The 19891-nt window shown below is 44.5% G+C and overlaps 1 protein-coding gene across 6 annotated transcripts in view; it reads right to left on the bottom strand.

The window, feature by feature from the left end:
- The window catches only part of NTM (neurotrimin), a gene marked incomplete at both ends in the record, with an annotated part of 1054156 nt that overhangs the window by 729685 nt on the left and 304580 nt on the right, over positions 1–19891 (bottom strand). For 2 of the 6 annotated variants that reach the window (XM_080696435.1, XM_080696437.1), the window contains one exon: positions 14490–14550. The exons of the other annotated variants lie outside the window; for them this stretch is intronic. In XM_080696435.1, coding sequence (XP_080552561.1) covers positions 14490–14550 — 61 coding nt within the window. Of the gene's footprint in view, positions 1–14489; positions 14551–19891 lie in introns of those variants that run through there. 6 annotated transcript variants of the gene reach the window in all.

The raw sequence follows: 19891 nt of genomic DNA, 5'->3' as shown, positions 1-19891 counted from the left end.
TCCCAAGGGCTTAAGGAGGAAAGATGAATGACTCTTTTAGCCTTGCACAGGAACTAACATAAAAATGGATCTAGAGGTCAAAAAGTCCAGCCTGGCCCAGGGGGCAAAAGAACTGAGGTCTGCTCAGGTGGGCCCAAACACGTGAAAAAACAGAGCCTCCATATAAAAAGGAGGATTAGTGCAGAAAATGGTATGTCAGGACATGCCTGTAATACTGGAGAGCTTTTTTTTTTTCCCCTAGCAGTGAGTGCATTCTGTTAAAATCCAGATGAAAGGGAAAATATAAGACCAAATACCACTTATGATAAACCCCATATTTTGATTCCTAATTCAGAGCTCAGTATATATATATATATATATATATATATATATATATATATATATATATATTTGGCACATCCTGAGGCCAGGGTGGGTGAGTTTAGGTGATCAGCCACTTACATCCCAAGGAGAAGATTTTTGTTTCAGAGAGAGAAATAACAAAACAGCATCCTAGACAGAGAAATCAGATTTACAAATAATGGTGACAGTCTTATACCAGAAAATAGAAATGAAAGGGCTGATTCTGTTACACTGAGTCAACACCAGATTCATGGAAGCTAGAGAAAGACTACAATAGCCCTGAGTGAATTCAAATGGACCAAAGCAATCCCACACAGTCCCCTCCACCAGACCAGTGCCAATGGCTTGCCAATGCTGACGTTTCAGCATTCCTCAATGGAAGACTATCTAATTTAGAAGGAACCAGAAGCATCATACAGTTCATCATTTTACGGGTGATGGAACTGAGACCCACAAAGGAGGTGTTGTGGACAACACATCACCAAGACCAAACTGAACCTTAGAATTGAATTGTCTTTCTCCTATACCAGCATCTTCTCTTTCAGCATTCTAGGAGGAACGAGAGTGTCTTTGGAAGAGGACAGAGGCTTTTATGAACAACTCTTGTTCTCAATGAGCTCTAAAATACGTTCTAGATTGAATTCAGGCAGTACACCAAAACAATCCTGCAGCCTTCCTGCTTGTCTGAGAAATGTAACACTCAGACGCGGCACTATTCGTAAATGCCACTAGAGGGCGCCAGCACCACATGCTAGGACCCTCCTCTAGCTACCTGCTCTCCCCTACAGAGTGTATATATTTATTTTCAATGAGGTCAGGAGTATCAAGGTTGTAAAATAACATATTTTCACTTGTTTTCTTCCTCCATCTCAGACATAGCATTTCCGAAGTCAATTATCTCCCCGAGATGCTGTTCTCCCCACCCTCTTCCTCTGTGCAGCTTTTCAACCCATCAGAGTCATACCAACTGACTGGGAAGGTGGAAGAGCGGGGCACAGAAAGAAACCCGGGATGTCAAATCCCTATTCTGGCATTTTGCTCTAAAAGGCAGTCTGCAAAGATAAGACCTCTGTCTTCCTGCCTCACAGAGGCACATCCAGCAGAAAACAGGTGTTGGGCTGCGGGTGGTGTCTATGAGAGTTTCTGATGTTACCTCCCAGCTACAGGACAGGGCCCACCGATACCATAGGAAAGCTCTGCTCTGGTGAAGGACAAAGAGCATTTTTGAAGAGCTCTCAAGATAGGAGCTAATTGGGGTAAAAGGAGCATATATTCCAAAACGGCATCAAAATCTGGGCGTCAGATTTCAGTGGAGTTTTTTCCATGTAATCAAAGGCAGAGCAATGATCAGGGTAGTGAGCTGATAGAAAGAAAGATACTCAGGTTCACAGTCATAGGTACAGACCCAGATAATAATTAGAAGTCCTCATCAGGTACAGACCTGGGGCCTGGCCGGAAGCTCTAGTGGAGCATCTACAAAAGGCCACGCGGCCCCTGAAGGATTGTCCCACTGCCTGCTTGGACAGGCACCTGTGTCCTCGAAAGCAGGTGCCTAACAGGCTAGTGGAGATCTGTGGGTGAAGCAGGAACCACATGCTCAGTCTGGTGCCACGGTGAGTCCAGAGCCCCTGCTAGGGGCCCACAGCAGTGAGGCCAGTGGGCAGTGGACAGGGTCTTGCTGAGGTCCACAGTCCACACCAGGCATGTCAGGACTGTTCTCACCCTCCTGCCCTCCCTTGGGCTTCCATCTGCTATTAAGCTTCAAACAGGACTGTGGTGAACACGGGGCCTTCTTCCCCCAAAGCACAGCACAGCAGACACTTCATTCTGAGGTTTAAGTTTTCACAAAGCCTTTTGTGGGGGCAGGGGCCTGAGAAGAGACCAAAGTTGGCCTGTGAGTATTTCAGTCCCATAAACCTGCATGGAGCCTCTACTAGGTGCCAGAAGAAATAATACCTAGGTAAGATCATGTCCCTCTCCTACAGGTACCAGTAGTCAGTCAGCTGAAATGAGAAATGTAACCACCCTGCCATTTGACTCACACCATCATAGAACTCTGAGCGCAATGGGATGCGGCTTGAGCAGAACAACGTAGGTCAGAAAAGAAGTGTCAGGGATCCCAGGAAGACTGTACAGAGGATGAGGACAAATCTGTCAGGGTGTCCAGACATTTAGAGCTGCAAAGCCGCATGGGGCTCAGCCCAAATATGGCCCGGGCTTGTGCTTGCTGGGTAGGCTCGGGGTCTGCCATGAGTGTGAGGTGCCTGCAGAGGGGCCCGTTTGCTTCCCTTCATCATTGCCCCCCTATTGCCTCACCCCAGCCAGCCTGGCACCCTCTGTCCCTGGGGCTGTGATGCCAAGAGGCTCACAGTCCTCTCCTGTGGAGTGTGCACTTGTTCCTCCTGTCCCTCTAAGAAGGCCAGACATCCAGGACCTATAGTGTGGAAAGTCTGGTCCATTCCAGAAACAATTTGTTTCGAAACAGAAAGGGAATGAGATGGGGTATGCCGAGAGTAATATGGAAAAAGTCTGCTGTGGACTTGGCCATCTGCTGCCCAGTGGCAGTGCAGGAGGGGGGCTCAGGGCCAGCCCGGAGCTCTGTGGTTGGGCCAGGGAAAGGGTCCTCTTTATTCCTGAAGACCCAGAACCTTGACTTGACCTTCAAAGGGGTCTTCGCCCCCCAACCAAGAAAGATCATTGCTTCTACAGATTCCCAGGGTGACACAATTCTCCTTGCCAGTTTCCACATCATCTCTTTGATCAACTATTGTTGCTTGGCACTTGGTCAATCCTTGGTGACCTGTAGATTTGCCCGAGGCCTGCGCTTCTTATACTGCTGACTCTTGGCCACTCTCTCAGGGCTCTGAGCCATTTGACAGCTGTGCCAAGTCACAGACAGGCTCAGCCCTGCATGGCCCCAGAGGAGGGTAGGGAACGCTGCTGGGCCTCCCAGACACAGAGCTAGGGAGGATTCTACCGTTTTCCTTGCAGGCCCAGAGTTGTGCAAGTAAGAGCCTTGGATGATCCCTGAATTTGCAGGTAATTTAGATGGGAGGAGACAGGTGCCACTAGTGGTCCATAAATAAACTGTGCAGCGATGGTGTTGGGGGAAAGGAGGAGGATGGAAGGCAGAGAAAGCCCTCGGGAGCTGAGGGGTGGAATCAGCCTTCCAGGCTGGTTATGCTGCTGCCCAAGGAGGATGGAAATGGCTCCTTCTTGGAAGCATAAAGTTGCTGAGAGCAGGGCTTACCTAGAAAAGCAAGAAGCCAAGAGCCAACTAGCAGATTCTTGACCTGAGCCTGCCATGGAGGGAGCATTGGCACATTTGTGGAGAAACACATGGGAATGGGGAGGAAGGGGACGTGAGGCATGATGGGATGCAGAGTGCAGAGGAAGGAGGGCCAGATAAGAAGGCATGGGGAAGGGGGATGGAGAGAGGGAACACTGGAGGGGGTGAGTGGGTGGTATGGAAGTGTAAATGAGGTTCCCTGGTCTGCGGCACCTCCCAGGCACTCAACATCCACCAAGCAAACCCCCATGGAGGAAGGTTGGAGTCACTTAGTACCCTGTGGTGCTGACTCCCTGGGCAGTGTCTGCCACCTTTGGGAAGGAGCTTTGCCATCTTAGAGGCCTATGCAGAGGGAAATTGGGTAGAGAGGAGAGGAGAAGATAGCATGCCAGTTTGACCTTCTTTCTCCATCCCTCCCTTCCCCTCCTTTCTCCCCCTTGAGATAATCGCATTTCTCTGGCCCTGTTCAGCCCACGTAGACCCTGAGATCCAGGTAGACAGTGAGCCACCATAGGCACAGGAGCACCCAGACCTCTCAGAGCCCATTCCCTGAGCAACCTTCCTGCAGCACTTGTCAATGTGCAAGGAAAGAACGGCCACAGAATAATAAACACACGCAGATATTGTCCTTTAGTGGAAAAAAAATCTGACAGCAAGATTTTGTTTCTATTTTTCTCTGTTTGGTTTATTCTCTTTAAAATCGGAGAGCCCTGATTTTGCCAAGAGGGACCAGGATGGAGTAGAAGCCAGAAGCATTGTAAGGGACATTTTGGGGTTTTCTTCTATCTTTGAGTGAGGCAGCCCAGTGTGATAGCTTAATAGGAAACTCATTTTAATAGCCTACAAATGAGAAGTCAGAGACAATTAAAACACATTCTCAATTAATTGTGGTTTTCTCATTTCTCATTACCAGGCATTGCCAGTCAGATAACAACAGAGACTTAAAAACAAAAGCAGCTCCCCGCCTCCCCTTCAAACAGGTGCCACCTGGTTGGGGCTGGAGAGTTTTCCCATCTGTGGGCCAAATTCCTCTCCCTTTGGCTTCAGATCCCTCCATAGGCAAGAATTATCTAAAACCTTCAGAAACAGAGAACCTTCTATGCTGTGAAACCATGGACAAGTTTATCACCTCCACATCGCAAAGTACTTTTTAATGATTTGGGTTGCTTTTTTTTTTTTTTGAGGTACTGGGGATAAAACTCAGGGGCATTCTATCTATGAGCTATACCACTAGCCCTAAACAGGGTCTCACTGGGTTACAAACAGACTCACTAAGTAGCTTAGGCTGTCTGTGAACCGCGATCCTCCTTTCTCAGCCTCCCAAATGCTGGGATTACAAGCATATGACACAATGCCCGGCTAAAATTTTGAAGCAGTCTCACTAAATTGTGGAGGGCCTTTCTAAGTTGCTGAGGCTGGCCACCAGGCTCTAAATCCTTCTGTCTCGGCTTTCCGAGTACTGGGATTACAGGTGTGCACCACCATGCTCGATCACATTTCTTAATTTGCTCCAGCCTTCTCCACTTTGGCTTCCAGAAGTCCTCCCCCTTGCCTTTGGGGCTGAGACTGAAATCCTAGGGGACAGAAATCAGCCCGAGATGACAGGCCCTCTCCTGAGCTGGAGCTGGGTTCACGCTGCCTCTGTGAATATTGTTCCTTCCTCTCCCTAATCTGTGCACAGTTGAATTGCCATCAACCCCTCCCTCAGGCTTCCAGCTCTGTAACTTCATACTACATAAAAATAAAGAAGAAAAATTTTAGACGGCATCCATGGAACACTTAATAGGTGCCAAGTAGCTTATGTGTATGGCCTCACTGAATGTTGATAACCCAATTTCTAGATAAGGAGATAGTCTGGGAGACTCTCCCAAACATGTAGAGCCAGCATTTAAGCCTAGTCTCTTCACCTTTGTTCCCTCCAAGGTTCTGATCTCTAACCTGCCTTTAAGAGGCTAGACATTCTTGCAACAACCTTAGACTTACTTCTCTCAATATCCCTCTTCCTCCCTCCCTCTCTCTCTCTCTCTCTCTGTTAAACTCTTCATCTCATCTGGGCCAAATGACTCAGAATGATAGTTCCGAATCACCCAATTGGAGGAAGATTCTCCAGGGCATAGAGAAGCCAGGCTGAGGCATCAGTTCCAACCTCTGGATATAAAGCCTAGAAGGACACAGCTAGCTTCCCTGAGATATAGTCCCTTGAAGGAGCATTGCTGAGCTGGGGTTGGTGGTACACTCCTGTAATTCCAGTAGTTAGGAGGCTGAGACAAGAGGATCACAGGTTCGAGGCCAGACTTGGCAACTTAGTGAGCCTGTTTCAAAATAAAAAATAAAATAAGGCTGGGGGTGTGGCCAAGAAGTAGAATGCCCCTGGGTTAAATCCCTGTTAAAAAGAAAAGAGTGCTGATCCCCAGTGCCCACACCCCTAGCCACCACCAGTGGGAAGTGATTCCCTGGGGGTTAGACTTCTCACTGAGCCTTTTCTTTATTATTATTGTTGTTGTCTGAGATGTCTCATAATAACTGGGATAGATTTCTTAGGAAGCCAAATAATGGGATGCATTTCAATCCTGGCTTTATAATTAATGTTTGCATCATTTATCTTTCGTGGAAAGATTATTCTGACTAACGAGGTTCTGGGCCACTAATTCATTACACTGCCGTGTCACTTCCTGCTCCTTCTTATTACCCAGAAATAGACTCATTAGTCAGAGTTCAATGACAGGGAGAAATTGTGTTCGTTAATTTAATTCCCTCACCCACTTCTGGGCCCAATGTTTGTCCAAAATTGGGGATTAGAAGGGGAAATTAGTCGTCTTAAGCCTTCACCTCATTACACCTAACACCTCTTCCCTGTTCAACAAGGACAGGCCAGAGAGCTCAGGGCAGAGGCCCCCTTCTCAGCTCCAAACTAGGAGCAGGAGGAGAGGGGACATAGCCCAGGGACCTAGGGACACAAGACATAGTCAAGTGTTTTTCTTTTTTTTTTTTAATTCTTAACTCCTTTGGTAGTAAGTTATGGTTTGAATGTGGTCACCAAAGTCATATTGGAAATAATTTCTAGTACAACACTGCTGGGAATTGAGTCCTTCAGGCAGTGACCAGGCCATGAGGACTCTACCATCATGAATGGATTAATGTTCTTATTGCAGGAGTGGAGACAATGACTTAAATAAATGATAAAAAAAAAGGAGGAATTTGTCCTCCTTCCACTTATGCACACTCTGGCCTTGTATTTATTCCCCAGTGGGATCATGCTGGAAGGGGGCTCCTTACCTGATGCCAGGCTGGAATTGTGAAAAATACATTGCTTTTCTTTAAATAAAAATTACCTAGTTTCTGATATTCTAGGAATATCCAGGCATCCCCAATACTGCATACTGCAGGAATCTCTCTCTCTCTCTCTCTCTCTCTCTCTCTCTCTCTCTCTCTCTCTCTCTCTCTCTCTCTCACACACACACACACACACACACACACATTTTGTGTACAAAGTTCTCACGGTTATCAATCATTGAACTTAAGATGATACTTGTAGTATCTAACTAATAGCCTGTACTCTGAAGTTCTCTCCACCTGCGACTCAATTCCACCTGCGACTCAATTTTGCCTCTTCACAGGTGAGTTGCATGCCCTTGCACAAGATACTTAACCTGTCTTTTCAGCAGTGTCTCAACCACAAATAGGAATGAAAAGGGCTGTTTCTCATTTTCCTGAGGATCAAGTTTCTGGAGGCATTGGCAGTAGTCTGCATAGTGTGCTGTGAACTTACTATCAAGAAAGTGGTAAAGTGAAGTTCAACTCATCAAGACCCAGGCAGTGGCAGCGGGAGTGTCTCCCTGCAGAGACTTTTCATGCTGGCAGCACAGTGCAGACAGCTGGATACCCTGGATCACCCAAACTGTTTAAGTAGGAATATCTAGGTGTGGGGCTAGGGCATTTGTGTGCTTAAAAGCTCTCTTGCGGTATGAGGTAAGGACAGGACTGACTACCACTCAAGGTCTTGAAGGCTCCAGTGAGCTCAGGAACCTTGATCTACCTCAGAAAGTAACCCAGGTATTCCTGACAGGGATATTTCACTCCTTGCCTAGCCTTGTTCCCAAAAAAGAGAGACTGATTATTCAGTCACTGCTGTGGTGCAGAGACATTTCTTTGGGTCCCTCTATGACCAGCATCAGTACCCATCTTTTTCCAGACTTTGGAAAGCCCAGGTGGAGACAAAGAATGTCCCTTACCTGCTTTTATGGCATTCCCAGGCTACTGGTACCAGGCCACCAGTTAATGTTTATGTATGAAGCAAAGCAGATGCACCAAGGAAGATGGTTGACTTGAAGGTGGACATCCAGCCCAGGGGCATGGAGGGCATCTCCAAGGATTTTAGATGGAATTTTAAGGATATGGTGGGTTGTCCAGCTATTGAAGGAGCAGGCGTACTTTCTAGGAGAACCAAAGGCCTGTACTCCAGTGTGGGTAGAGCTAGGAAAGTGCCAGGAAGAGACATGCTGGGCAGTGAGCAGGCCAGCACCTGAAGGGCTTCGTGGACTTTGTATAGGGTCTGTGTCTTCTTCTTTAGGGGCAAAAGGGATCTTGATGGATTGTTATGGTGGGCAAAGAGGTGGAATACTGTAATGGAACCAGCCACCCCTGATGCCCACTGACTTCCTAAATGTTGATGCTGGGGCCCAAGGACTGGTGTGAGGTCAGGGACCAGTCAAGGCACTCCACTTTCCTGAGGTCCTCTAGTCCTCATAGTCAGTCCCATACCAAAAAAAAAAAAAATGTGGTGGGTCTATATCCCAATGGATGAGGCCAACACTCTCAGGGACTATCAGAGGACACTTGTTCTAGACCTTTACCCACCAAGGAACTGATCAATAACTAAGCTTGGAGAAATGCGATAGATCAACCTCTAGAAAGGAACATGCTCCAGCAGGGTAAATGAGTCCATCAGAACTCCAGTGCATCCATCACCCTTTTCTCAGTATAATTTTGTGACACTGTCACTAGAAGTCTGGCCATCTATGTCACCATATTGACTCTATCCACTTGTGAACAGAGAGGCTGAGTGTCCTGTTGCTGGTAAGGACACAGTGGGAATGTCATCAGAGCTTCTTGGCTTGTAGTCAGCCTCTGCCTGGATGTCACAGGCTTTTTCCATCTCTGGAGGTTAGAATGGATTGCTTCCTGAGTATGTTACTTCATTCTGGGATTTTCCATTCTGGGTAGAATACCCTGTAACCAGGATTCCATGTTGAAGGAGTCCAGGATGGGAGCAAAACAAGTGAACCCCGTATTTTCAGTGTTTTAGGAGATAGTAGCACATCATATGTTCATGACCAATCATTTTAACCTCAAGAAAGTGAATATTAAAGTACATCCCTGGAGATTGGATGTGGTTGTTTGTAACTAGAAGTATTATTTAAATATAACACTCTAGGAATGGTAAAAGAGAAGGCAGGGCTGTGGGCAAGGATGTAATATTTATGGGTTGCCTAGCAATTCAAAGTGCTCCTTCTTGCAAAGTTTGTGATCGTGAATAATAGTGGGGTGAAGGGTAGAGGGGGTAAAACCCTTGACCAGTTAGTTGAAGAGTTCAATAGTCATAGGAATGGAGTTTTGAAAACAGATGTGTTGATTTCAGTTACCAGAAGAATAGGCCAGATAGGTTGAAGAAAATAAATTTCATTAATATTTAGCATAGGGCCTGGCATATATACTACATATTACAGTATTACACATACTATTGATATTATTCTGATCATTATTAAGAGAAATAACAGGAGCTAAAAATCCCTATATTGGACACTATATGTCTTAGAATAGTTATTACTCATAACCTTCATTTGCAAAACAGAAGTGAAAATGTGTTATACCCATTGTACAGATAAGGAGACCAAGAATCACAATGGCAACTTGCCAAAGGTCAAGCAAAATATGGCAGAGCAGGGATTTGACCTGCAAGATTGCCTTACCTCCAGGGACCCATGGGAGCTTATGCTTGTTCCTAGGCACCAGGCTGAGTCTTGATGACCTCAGCCTGTGACTGTAATAGTTGTCTAGAACTGCTATATAAAATATCACTGACTGAGCAGCTCACACAATAGAAACTTATTTTTTTCACAATTCTGAAGGCTAGAAGTCCAAGATTATGGTATGGGAAGGGCTGGTTTCTCCCTCTGTGCCTGGTGTGCCTGCCCCCCTCTCTCTTCCTTCCCCCTCCCTCCCTCCCTCTCTCCTCCCTCCCTCTCCCTGGCCCTCTTTCTTTTTCTTTCTTTTCCTTTCTTCTGCTTTGTTTATTTATGTACTAGAAATTGAACCCAGGGGCATTCTACCTCTGAGCTATACCCGCAGCCCTATTTTTTAGTTTGATGCAGGGTCGCACCTAGTGCCCATGTCTGTCTATGAACCAGTTTTTCTTGAGGCTGCTCTGTCTGAGTTGCGAGTGGCTGCTTCTCCTTTTGTCTTCTTATGGCTTCTCCTCCCTGTAAGTTGGTGTCCTAACCTCTTTCTGTAAGGACACCAGTCACATTGGATTAGGACCAAACCACATAACTCTGCTCAACTCATCTACTTCTTTAAGGGCCCAGTTTTCAAGCAGTCACATTCTGAAGTCTTGGGGGTTAGGGCTTCAACATACACATTTTGGAAAGACACAGTTCAGCCCATAACAGTGACCAAGTAGTTTGGATAAAGTTCTTTATCCTTCCCTTGCTGTGGAATATCCACTTGGATTTTCACATCACAACCATCAAAATATTTTTCAATGTGCCAAAGGAAAAGGTTTTCACTCTGAATGGTTGGGCAAATGTCAGGATTAAGATAACTCACTCCTGAGATGAGGTATGGGAAGGATAGGTAAGATAAAGCAGCTGTCTCCAGCTGTCAATCTTCAGAGAAGATCCCGTCTTAATTTCCCTGAGGGACCAGAGGAAAGGTATGAATGCCACTGGCAAACACGGGAAGCATTTAGAGAATGTTTTGTTAAGTGTCCAGTATCCACACCTGCTCTGCAGGAAGCAGGTACACGGGCTCTGTCCCTGGTGCTGAAAAGATGGATAAGGGACATTATTCTCAGCAGTTCAAGGTCAGCCACAACCAATGATATGCCTAGTGGTCCTGGTCCCTTTGTTTAACGTCTCTGATCCACAGCCTTCTCTTTTGTCTGCTATCAAAAGATAGTAGCAGATTTAATAGAGTGGCTTTAAATGTTGCTGTAAAAGAAAAATGTTGAAATCCAACATACTTTTTTTTAAAGAGAACAGTGGATATCTTCTTAATAACTATATTCTATATATTTTTGACTTGGAATAGTGAACAACATTTCAAATCTACTTGGTTTGTTTTACTAAAATTATTAAATTAATGTATATAAAGAAGAAACTTGGGAAGAGAAGCATGTAGCAAGCATATCCATTTGGTACCTGGCACTTGGGGTAGACAGCTGGAGAGAGGGGGGATTTAATTTCCTGGGGCCCACACATTTCTGAGTGATTGGCAGGCTAATTTTGCTCTCCACTAGGCCTGGTATTGAAAGGAAGTAAAGATTCAGAATGCTGCCAAGAACTGTTCCTTGCTTTGGCAAAACTTCCAGACTTCATCAGAAAAATCAAGAAGTATATTTAGGGATTTTCAGGGCCAGGGAGGGAAAGATCTTCCCAGGTAAAGATGATAACTACATATCAGTAGAGGATCTTTTCAGAGATGCTATTCTGCTGCCTGGTCTCTGTTTATGCTTATGAAGTGTTATACTCGATGTGCCTTTATCATCATGAAAGATACTTGGAGAATTAAATTGCTCTGGGGCACACAGTGAGTTAGTGTCAGTGGCAGGCCTCAAGCTTGATTGTCTAAACCTGGGCCTGGTCTGCTAGAAGCCACTGCACACAGCCCACCTGAAGCTGACTGCCACCTCCCCACACCCAGAGATTCCAGAACCTAAGGAGCACAAACACCATCGGATTGCCTGGGCCTTGTTCTAAGATGGGACAGGTGCAAACAGACAGAAGGGTCAAGGAAAGCCACAGGACCTGAGGTGGAGAGACGAATGCAGAGAGAAGGACCAATGCTGGGCCCAAAATGATTAACTGTGCCAACCTGGGGTGCTGGAGCTGGGGAGATGGTCAGATCGATTCATTCTAAGGAAATGGAAACCTGGAGCATTAGGCTGAGAAGTTAAATATAGTGTGGCCAGGCAAGGCGTTTGGTGAGAGATGCAAGATATGAAACAGAACACATAGATCTTGAGAAGCAGGATTGAGAGGGCAGGTTTGATTCAGGAAAATGCCTTCAATCTTTGTCACCTTTTAAAGTCAAAATCACAGCTTTGTGAATATGCATCTAAAAATAAGCATGTGTGTGTGAGAGCATGTACAAGTTATTGTGTACTTGGGGAATACATGTGTGCAAGCACTATACCCTCATCCTCTTATACCTCAAGGGCACAGCAGTGCTGGAGAATGTGTTATTAGGTAGGTGCAAATAGAATTTTATTCTCATGGTTCTGAGAATCATAGCATATTAAAACAATTCAAATAGATCTCATGTACTTATATACTTGGTGGAAATTTTTCTTGTAAAATTAATATATACTCTATTACCTCCTTATTAATAGGAAATTCTGAGGCACTGACTTCATTCATCATAATAAACTGAGACTACAACCTTCTATGTCTCAGAACCACCAAGGCAAGCTATGGTGTCTACAGTAAAAATGGGGAGAGAATGCTGCTTCTTTACTATCCACCCATTTCGCTCTCTCACTAAGTGGAAAAGGCAGAACAAGATTAATAAGAAATTATGCTGCAGCCCTTATTCAGGACATAAATTTAGAAAAAGAAACACCCTGAAGCTTCCTACTAATTCAATGACTCAATCAACCTTGAGAGTCCTGTAACTACAAACCCACCTTTTACTTGCCCTATGGGGCCTGATTCTGCAAGTGTGTACGCATTCAGGTGTTCTTCATTTTTAAAGCAGTGGGCAGACCAAGCTCGGGCTGGGATACAGAGAAATAGCAGCTTAGACTTGCCCATCATGCAGGATAAATACCAAAAAGTATTCCTCAGTATGTCTGCAGCTGGGAAGATATAAAAATGATCACGGAATCCTTAAAGAAAATATAATAAAACATCGTAGATTGAGATATGATGTCATGAAAGAACATGTTCTGTAATTTTCTACATGCACCAACACTTTCTCTAGCTAGAGAAGGAGTGAGGTTTTGAACTTTTATTTTTCTTTCTTGCTGATACTGAGGATAATATTTGAAAGATATCTGTATATTAAAACTTTAGAAATGGAATTAAACACCTTTAATAACACATTCTCATAGTTTTATCTTTTCCTAAAATTCATCAAGTATCACAGATTACCCTCTTTAGTATAAATTAGAGTGTTACTGCTGAGGTCTTTTACATACATATGTGTGTGTGTGTGTGTGTGTGTGTGTGTGTATTTTTGCAGTACTAGGGATGGAACATAGGGGCATTCTACCTCCAAGCTATACCTCCAGCCCTATTTAATTTTATATTTTGAAATAAGGTCTCACTAAGTTGCAAGGGCTTCACCAAGTAGCTGAGGCTGGCAGCAAACCTGTGATCTTTCTGTCTCAGCCTCCTAAGTACTAGGATTACATGTGTGCATCACCAAGCCAGATATCTTTTATATATACTGAAGTTGCTTCTATATTTCTCCCTTTTCTACCAACCTACCCTCTAATCAATTGTTGTTGCTGTTATTATTATTATTATTATTATTATTATCTGGTACTGGTGATTGAACTCAGGGACATTCCACCTTCAAGCTACACACTCAGCCCTTTTTTATTTTGAAGCAGTGTCTCCTAACTTGCTTCAAATTTGTCATCCTCCTGTTTAAGCCTCCCGAGTGCTGGGATTATGGGCCTGTACCACCATAACTTGCCCACTTGGTTCTTTTTATCTTTCTTAATTGGACAAAGAAAGGACTGCCTACTTTCGATATTTTTATTGAATTGAGTTTTATTTTCTCTGTCTAGACTTATACATTGGTAAATAGGATGTTTTACATTTCTGTTTCTTTTCCTTTCTAGAAAATTACAAATACAATTAGGACAGACCCATCAGTCAGTTATATCAGTAGATCATTGGCAACTTACAGGGAGGAAAAAAAAACCCCAAAAAACAAGAGTACTTCCATTCCAATCTTAGAGAAAAGCAATTGAATTTCAGAGCAGTTGAAATTCTACAGTAGTCTGAAACTTTGAAATGCCTTCCTTGACTGATCAAGAAGAGGTACAGTGATTACAATGATAAATTGGCCTCCGGCTTTTTTAGAAAGCCACTCTGCTTCATGCTAAAGAGGAAATAAGTGGTATTTCAGCCTCAGTGCCCAAGCAGGAATGGAAAAATATATTGACGGTAATTAAATAGACCTTAAAATTAAGTAAATGATTCTTAATGTACCAGATCTCAGTTTCCCCACAAACCTTTCTGTCTAGCAATTTCCACACCATTGACAATCTTCTGATGGCAGGGATCTCTGCCTTCCATGTCTCTATTTTTTTTCCTTAGGATGTTTTAATTCTCTCTTTCCAGATGCAAACATATTCCCTACTTCCCCCAGCAGCTGCCCACAGACGCACAACATTAGGACACCAAGCCTCAGATCACTTCAGACTGGAGGCTTCACCAGGGATATGCCTCTTGGCAACAGCACAGCTGGCGCACTGTAGGACTGACCCCCTTCAAAGAGCAAAGGCATTGCCACCTCAAAAGCCACAGCCTGACCTGGACCTCCAGTCCTGGAGGAAGGACTTGCCACCGAGTCCACAGGAGGCGCCCCCGCCAGTCTGCAACAAATGAAGAATTGAGCAGGCACCTACCTGTGCTGACCCTCGACTTCCACCTCTTACCACCTTCCCCGTTTCTTTTTTTTCCACTCATTTTTTTTCCATTTTAAAAACATCCAACTTTGCCTTGGGGATGAGCAGAATGAAATGTCACTTACCTATAAAAAGAGAGACAGAAGAAAAAGCCATGCATCACATTACCCACAAGTTCTTTGAAATCAAGGCCAGCTTCCGACTTTGAAACTGCAACAATGAACGAATATTACTTTTTCATCCTACCTTTCTATATTTAATGAAACTTGGGATTTTGCAAGAAGCCCATCCCTAGGGCCGAGCCTCCCCTTCATGCTTTTCCTTTTGTTTTCTGGCTGCTTGCTGGCCCTCTTCACGACCCCCTCCTGCACCGCCTGCCCCCTCTGTACATGGAGGAGAGGTCAGGGACGAAGGGAGCAGGAGATGCACAGTCCACAGAGATCCAGAGTGGCCGTCAGATGCTTCTGGTCACTGAAGTGGCAGGCAGAGAGGAGCCTCTCTTCTCAAAGGTGGTGGAGGTGGTAGGAACTCAGTCAGTGCTGCCCAGTTACCAGAAGGAGGTGGGGAGGTCAGCAGGCAGCGTGATTTTCTATTCGGTTGCTCTGAGGCTTTTTCAAATGGCATTGGCTCCAAATGTTTCTTCTCTCCCTCTCTCCCTTGCTCTTACCTTCTTACCCCTCCTGATTCATGTTTGAATATTCCCAGCCCTCAGAAAGGCTCATTATTCACACCTACTGAAAGTGCTCAAGATTGTAACAAGCTAAGTCCAGCAGGTGACCTACATTAGTCATTTCATCTAGTCTCCTGCCTCAAAGCAGGAGCCAACCTGGTCCATCCAAGCTTTGGGTTGCCCCCTGTTGAGACTTCCAGCATTCTGAGTGTAGACTTCGCCTGGATCCTGATTTGCAAAGCTTTCCTCTTCACATAGCAAGTTCCTTACGATCAGTTTCCCCCAGCTACATGGAATCTGGGCTTTTCACTTTCTACTTCTTCAGTCCCCCACAATAGATCACGCAAGGTACCAATCTTCTAACAGGTTTATTTATTTTTATTTTATTTTTGGTGGTACTGGGGTGGAACCCAGGGGCTTTTCTACCTCCAGGCTATACTCCCAGACCTATTTTATATTTTATTTGGAAATAGGGTCTCACTAAGTTGCTGATAGCCTTGCTAAGTAGCTGAGGCTGGCTTCGAACCTGTACGATCCTCCTGTCTCAGCCTCCCAAGTGCGGGGATGACAAGCGTGCGCCACCACACCCAGCTAAGACTTTTTATTTGAAAATAGATTTCAGTGGATTGCCAGTATCCTTTTCTTATTATACCCAAGTAACTCAGTTCTATTTAACATCTTCTTAGAGGTTTTAGTTTTCTGTCTTCCTCCAAGTTTCTCTGAGACGCTCTACAGAGGACATGTCATGGCTGAATAATGGACAGAACTCAGGGATGTTCTGTCCATCCACACGGAAAAGATGCCACATGTCCCCCCTCCTTGAGCCAGTGTTGGTGCAGCACCCTCAAAGAGCTTTCCATTCAAGATGCTCCACCAAACATGCCATCATGGTCCAACATCCTTAGAAAACACTCTACCCTCTTTTCTTCTAGGAGACTCATGGCCACATTAGTACCTGGTGTAAGACATCATCACTTTGTACCTAGAAGCTCTATCATCTATGAGATGAGAAGAATGCTACACACCTGCATAACCCCCTAGAATGATGTGAGGCTACTGATCCTTTAAATGCACTTAGTGAACTCTAAAACAAGTGAGTTGAAGGTCTTGGTGTGATCAGCACTGTTGTCCTTGGGGCCACACTTGCCCTCAGCTGCCCAGGGAACTGGTGACAAATGTGTGAATTTGTTCCCCAGCCACAGAAAAATAAGGAGGCCCTGAGCTTGCATTACTTCCCCCTTTTCTGGATCCTGAAGGAGGATACTGACCCATAGGTCATTTTCTATTTTTGATATCTATGCCTACGAGCTTCCCTCTGTTGCACAGAGATGATCTGTCTCAATGCTTTCACTGTGTTCGTACCTTTGAAAGCCTGTAATCCTGCTCCAGCTCTGCTCTGCAGATTTGCAGCTGGGAAAACTCAGTAAACCAAGAACCTCTAAGAAGGGGAAGAAAAGAGAGAGGCTGGTGGATTAGACCTAGGGGTATCATATTCTCTCTGCCTCCATTATTACTCTTAAATAAGAGGTGGTGGAAGGATACATGGACATTAAAATGGACCCATCAACATGGGATCATGAATCATAAGAAATGCCCTCAATTTGGCACAGGACTGCCGTAGCACAGGGGAGGTGTGTGTCGGGAACAGGGGTCTATGGGAATGCTATGTATTTCTACTTAGATTTGCTGGAACCTAAAATTTCTCTAAGAACAAATTTATTAATTTTAAAAAATCAATACTCCATAAATTTTCACTCATTCAAAAAAATCAAGAAAATATTCTTTTTAGGGGAGGTACAAGGGATCGAACCCAGGAACATTCTGCCTCTGAGTTACACTCCCAGCCCTATTTTATTTTTTTAGTTTGAATTTTGGTCTTGTTAAGTTCCTGAGAGGTTGACTAAGCTGCTGAGGCTGGACCCAAACCTATAATCCTTCTGTCTCAATCTCCTAAATTTTGAGATTAAAGGCATGCATCACCACCCCCAACTAAGGAAATATTTTCAATTATAACCTATGTGGCTATGTGAAAGCACAAGAATTATTTATTATAGAATAAGAAAATTGTGGGAATGGCTGTGTTTTCTGAATACAGTGGGGGGAAAAGGATAAAATTAAATTAAAATTCCAGCCCTGGGAGAGCTCAAATCTTCTTCAGAAGAGAGTTGTATGTCCATAAAATGTTGGAGAAATACTCAGAAAGCCTTAAATGTGATCCCATATTTTTATCCCCCCCCCTTTATCAATAGGGGTTACTTAAACCAGGTGCAGTCCTGGTCTCCAAGATTGTGGTACAGATCACTTAAAATGCCCCACTCCTATCTTGTTTTTCTCTCTTGCCTTTTACTCTGACATGCATCCCGATCATGAGGTGCTGCCCTCATCAAAGGCCAAACTAGTGGGGGCCCCTGATCTTGGACCTGAACCTCCAGAATTGTGAGCTCAAATGAACTTCTCTTGACTTCATATGTAGCTTATGTCAGGCATTTTGCTACAGTGCAGGAAGCTGACTAATTCGATGCTCAACAGAAATGCCTGCTGCTTGCATTGCCCTCTCGCCCTCCTTCCATTTTGCCACCTATTAGAGTCTGCTGTTTATACTTTGCTAGTACATTTTGACTTTGCAACCTTGATAACAGCTAGCCCAGGTTTTGCTGCGAAAATGAACTAGAAGAAAGCTTTAAGCTTTCAGACCTTTGTGAATTTGGAATTGCAGATAAGGGATTACGAATCTATACATACTGTGATATACTGTGATAGCACTGGGGCTAGAGATGAAAGATATGATCCCTGCCTTTCTCCATCCCAGAGGGGAAAACAGATGAGCAGATGCAGAGCTATAACATAGCATCATGCTGATGAGACAGAGGCAGACACAGGCCATAAGAAGACAGAGGAGGCACAGCTTGCAAATGGGTTCTAAGAACAATAAGAAGAAAATAAAACTGGAATTAATCAGGGAGAGCCTCAAAGAAAAGACTTTCCATCTTTGAATAGTGTCCTGCTAAAATGCTTCATTAGAGACTGCTGACCACTGCCCTTTCTTCATCCCTCTACAGCAAGAGGATGCTTGCTTGCTTTTTCTCCCTTCTTGCACTGCAGAATTCTTCTGTAATGGAATTCCCCAATGACTTGTCCCCAAATCTAATGCTGGCCTCATATGCTCAGCTCTCAGAGGACTTGAAACCCCAGATAGGAGCCAACTCTACAGGCAGGGCCCACACCAACTTGACCTTCTGTCTTCATTCAAGGCATTATAAGCCTGGCTTGTTTCAGGACTTTTTAGATGCTCTTTATAGAGTCATCTTAAAACCACAAATGGGACACAGACCTACTGTTCAAAATTAGTTGCAACTGAAAAGTGGCTCCTTTTCTGATTCTCCCTCCCTTGTGCTAACATTGAATACCAAAAACAACTCAGTTATACCCCTCTCTCTCGCACAATCAAGGAGGGGGTTAATAAATGATGCAGACAAAGAATGGAGGACTCTAAATGGACAGACTCCAAATGTGTTAGTCTCTTCTGTAGACATGGGACATGTTCTGAGACATGTGTCTGTATTGACAGGGACATGCTTACTTCAAACTTAGGGTGAGACTAGCTTTCTCAAGCACTGTCAATTTGGACCTTTGGACTTAAAACACACACACACACACACAGGAATGAAAAAGCAAGTGTCCGGGGCTCAGGACTCACATTGTCCCTTCCTCCTCATCCCTTATCTTTCATGCCATATACCTCACTTATCTCCAAACCAGGGATCTGGAAGCCCAAGAGCTCTGGACCCACATCCACATGGCCATGGTCTGCAACAACACTTGTGCAATGCAGGCCACAGGTGACCGAGTCTCCACATCTCTGTCTTAGTATTTGTCCAGGGCCCACATCAACTCTAACATGTGTCCGTGCCACTGGGAGACTGCTCCTAATGCCTGCCATTATTCACTTGATTCTGAGGTATAATTTTATAGCCCCATGCTGTATTGCTGGAAAAAAATAGAAGTGTACACTTGCTTTGGGGAAAATAAGCAAAGTTGGGTCATATAGAGGTACCATATTTTAGGCAATTTATTATTTATTTATTTATTTATTTATTTATTTTTGGTGGTGGCATTGGGGATAGAACCCAGGAGCATTCTACCTCTGAACTATACCCCTAGATATAGTTTATTCCTTTATTTAGAAACATGGTCTCACTAAGTTGTAAAGGCTGGCCATGAACTAGGGATCCAACTCTCTCAGCCTGCCAAGTATTGGGATTATGAATGTGCACTACTATGCCTGACCTGGGGAAGTATTTTATTTTATTTTATTTTATAGTGGTACTGGGGTTCCTGGAAACCCTTCTACCTCTGGGCTACACTCCCAGACCCATTTTTATACTATTTTTATTTATTTGGAAACAGGGTCTCTTAAGCCAGCATGGCTGGCTTGGAAACTGCGCGACCCTCCTGTCTCCACTTCCCAAGCATGGGGATTACAAGCGTGCGCCACCACGCCAGCCTGGGGAAGTATTTTAAAATATAGTGTGATGGATTTAAAAATTCTCCTCCAAAAAGTCCCCAAATGGAATGGGGGTGATGGAGGGGTGGATTCTCATACTTTGCCTGTGGCCTCTTCTCTTACCTAGAACGCTGATGGAGTGCACAGCCTTCTTTTATTTCCTACCTACATTTTCCCCACAGTCTGGAGAGAGAGAGAGATCTGGCACTGACACTCAGCAGTGAGAGA

Source organism: Muscardinus avellanarius, assembly GCF_963383645.1.
Source record: "Muscardinus avellanarius genome assembly, chromosome: 1".
NCBI classification, from domain to species: domain Eukaryota; kingdom Metazoa; phylum Chordata; class Mammalia; order Rodentia; family Gliridae; genus Muscardinus; species Muscardinus avellanarius.
Note: the sequence above shows the minus strand (reverse complement) of the source record. Positions and strands in the feature narration are given on the sequence as shown.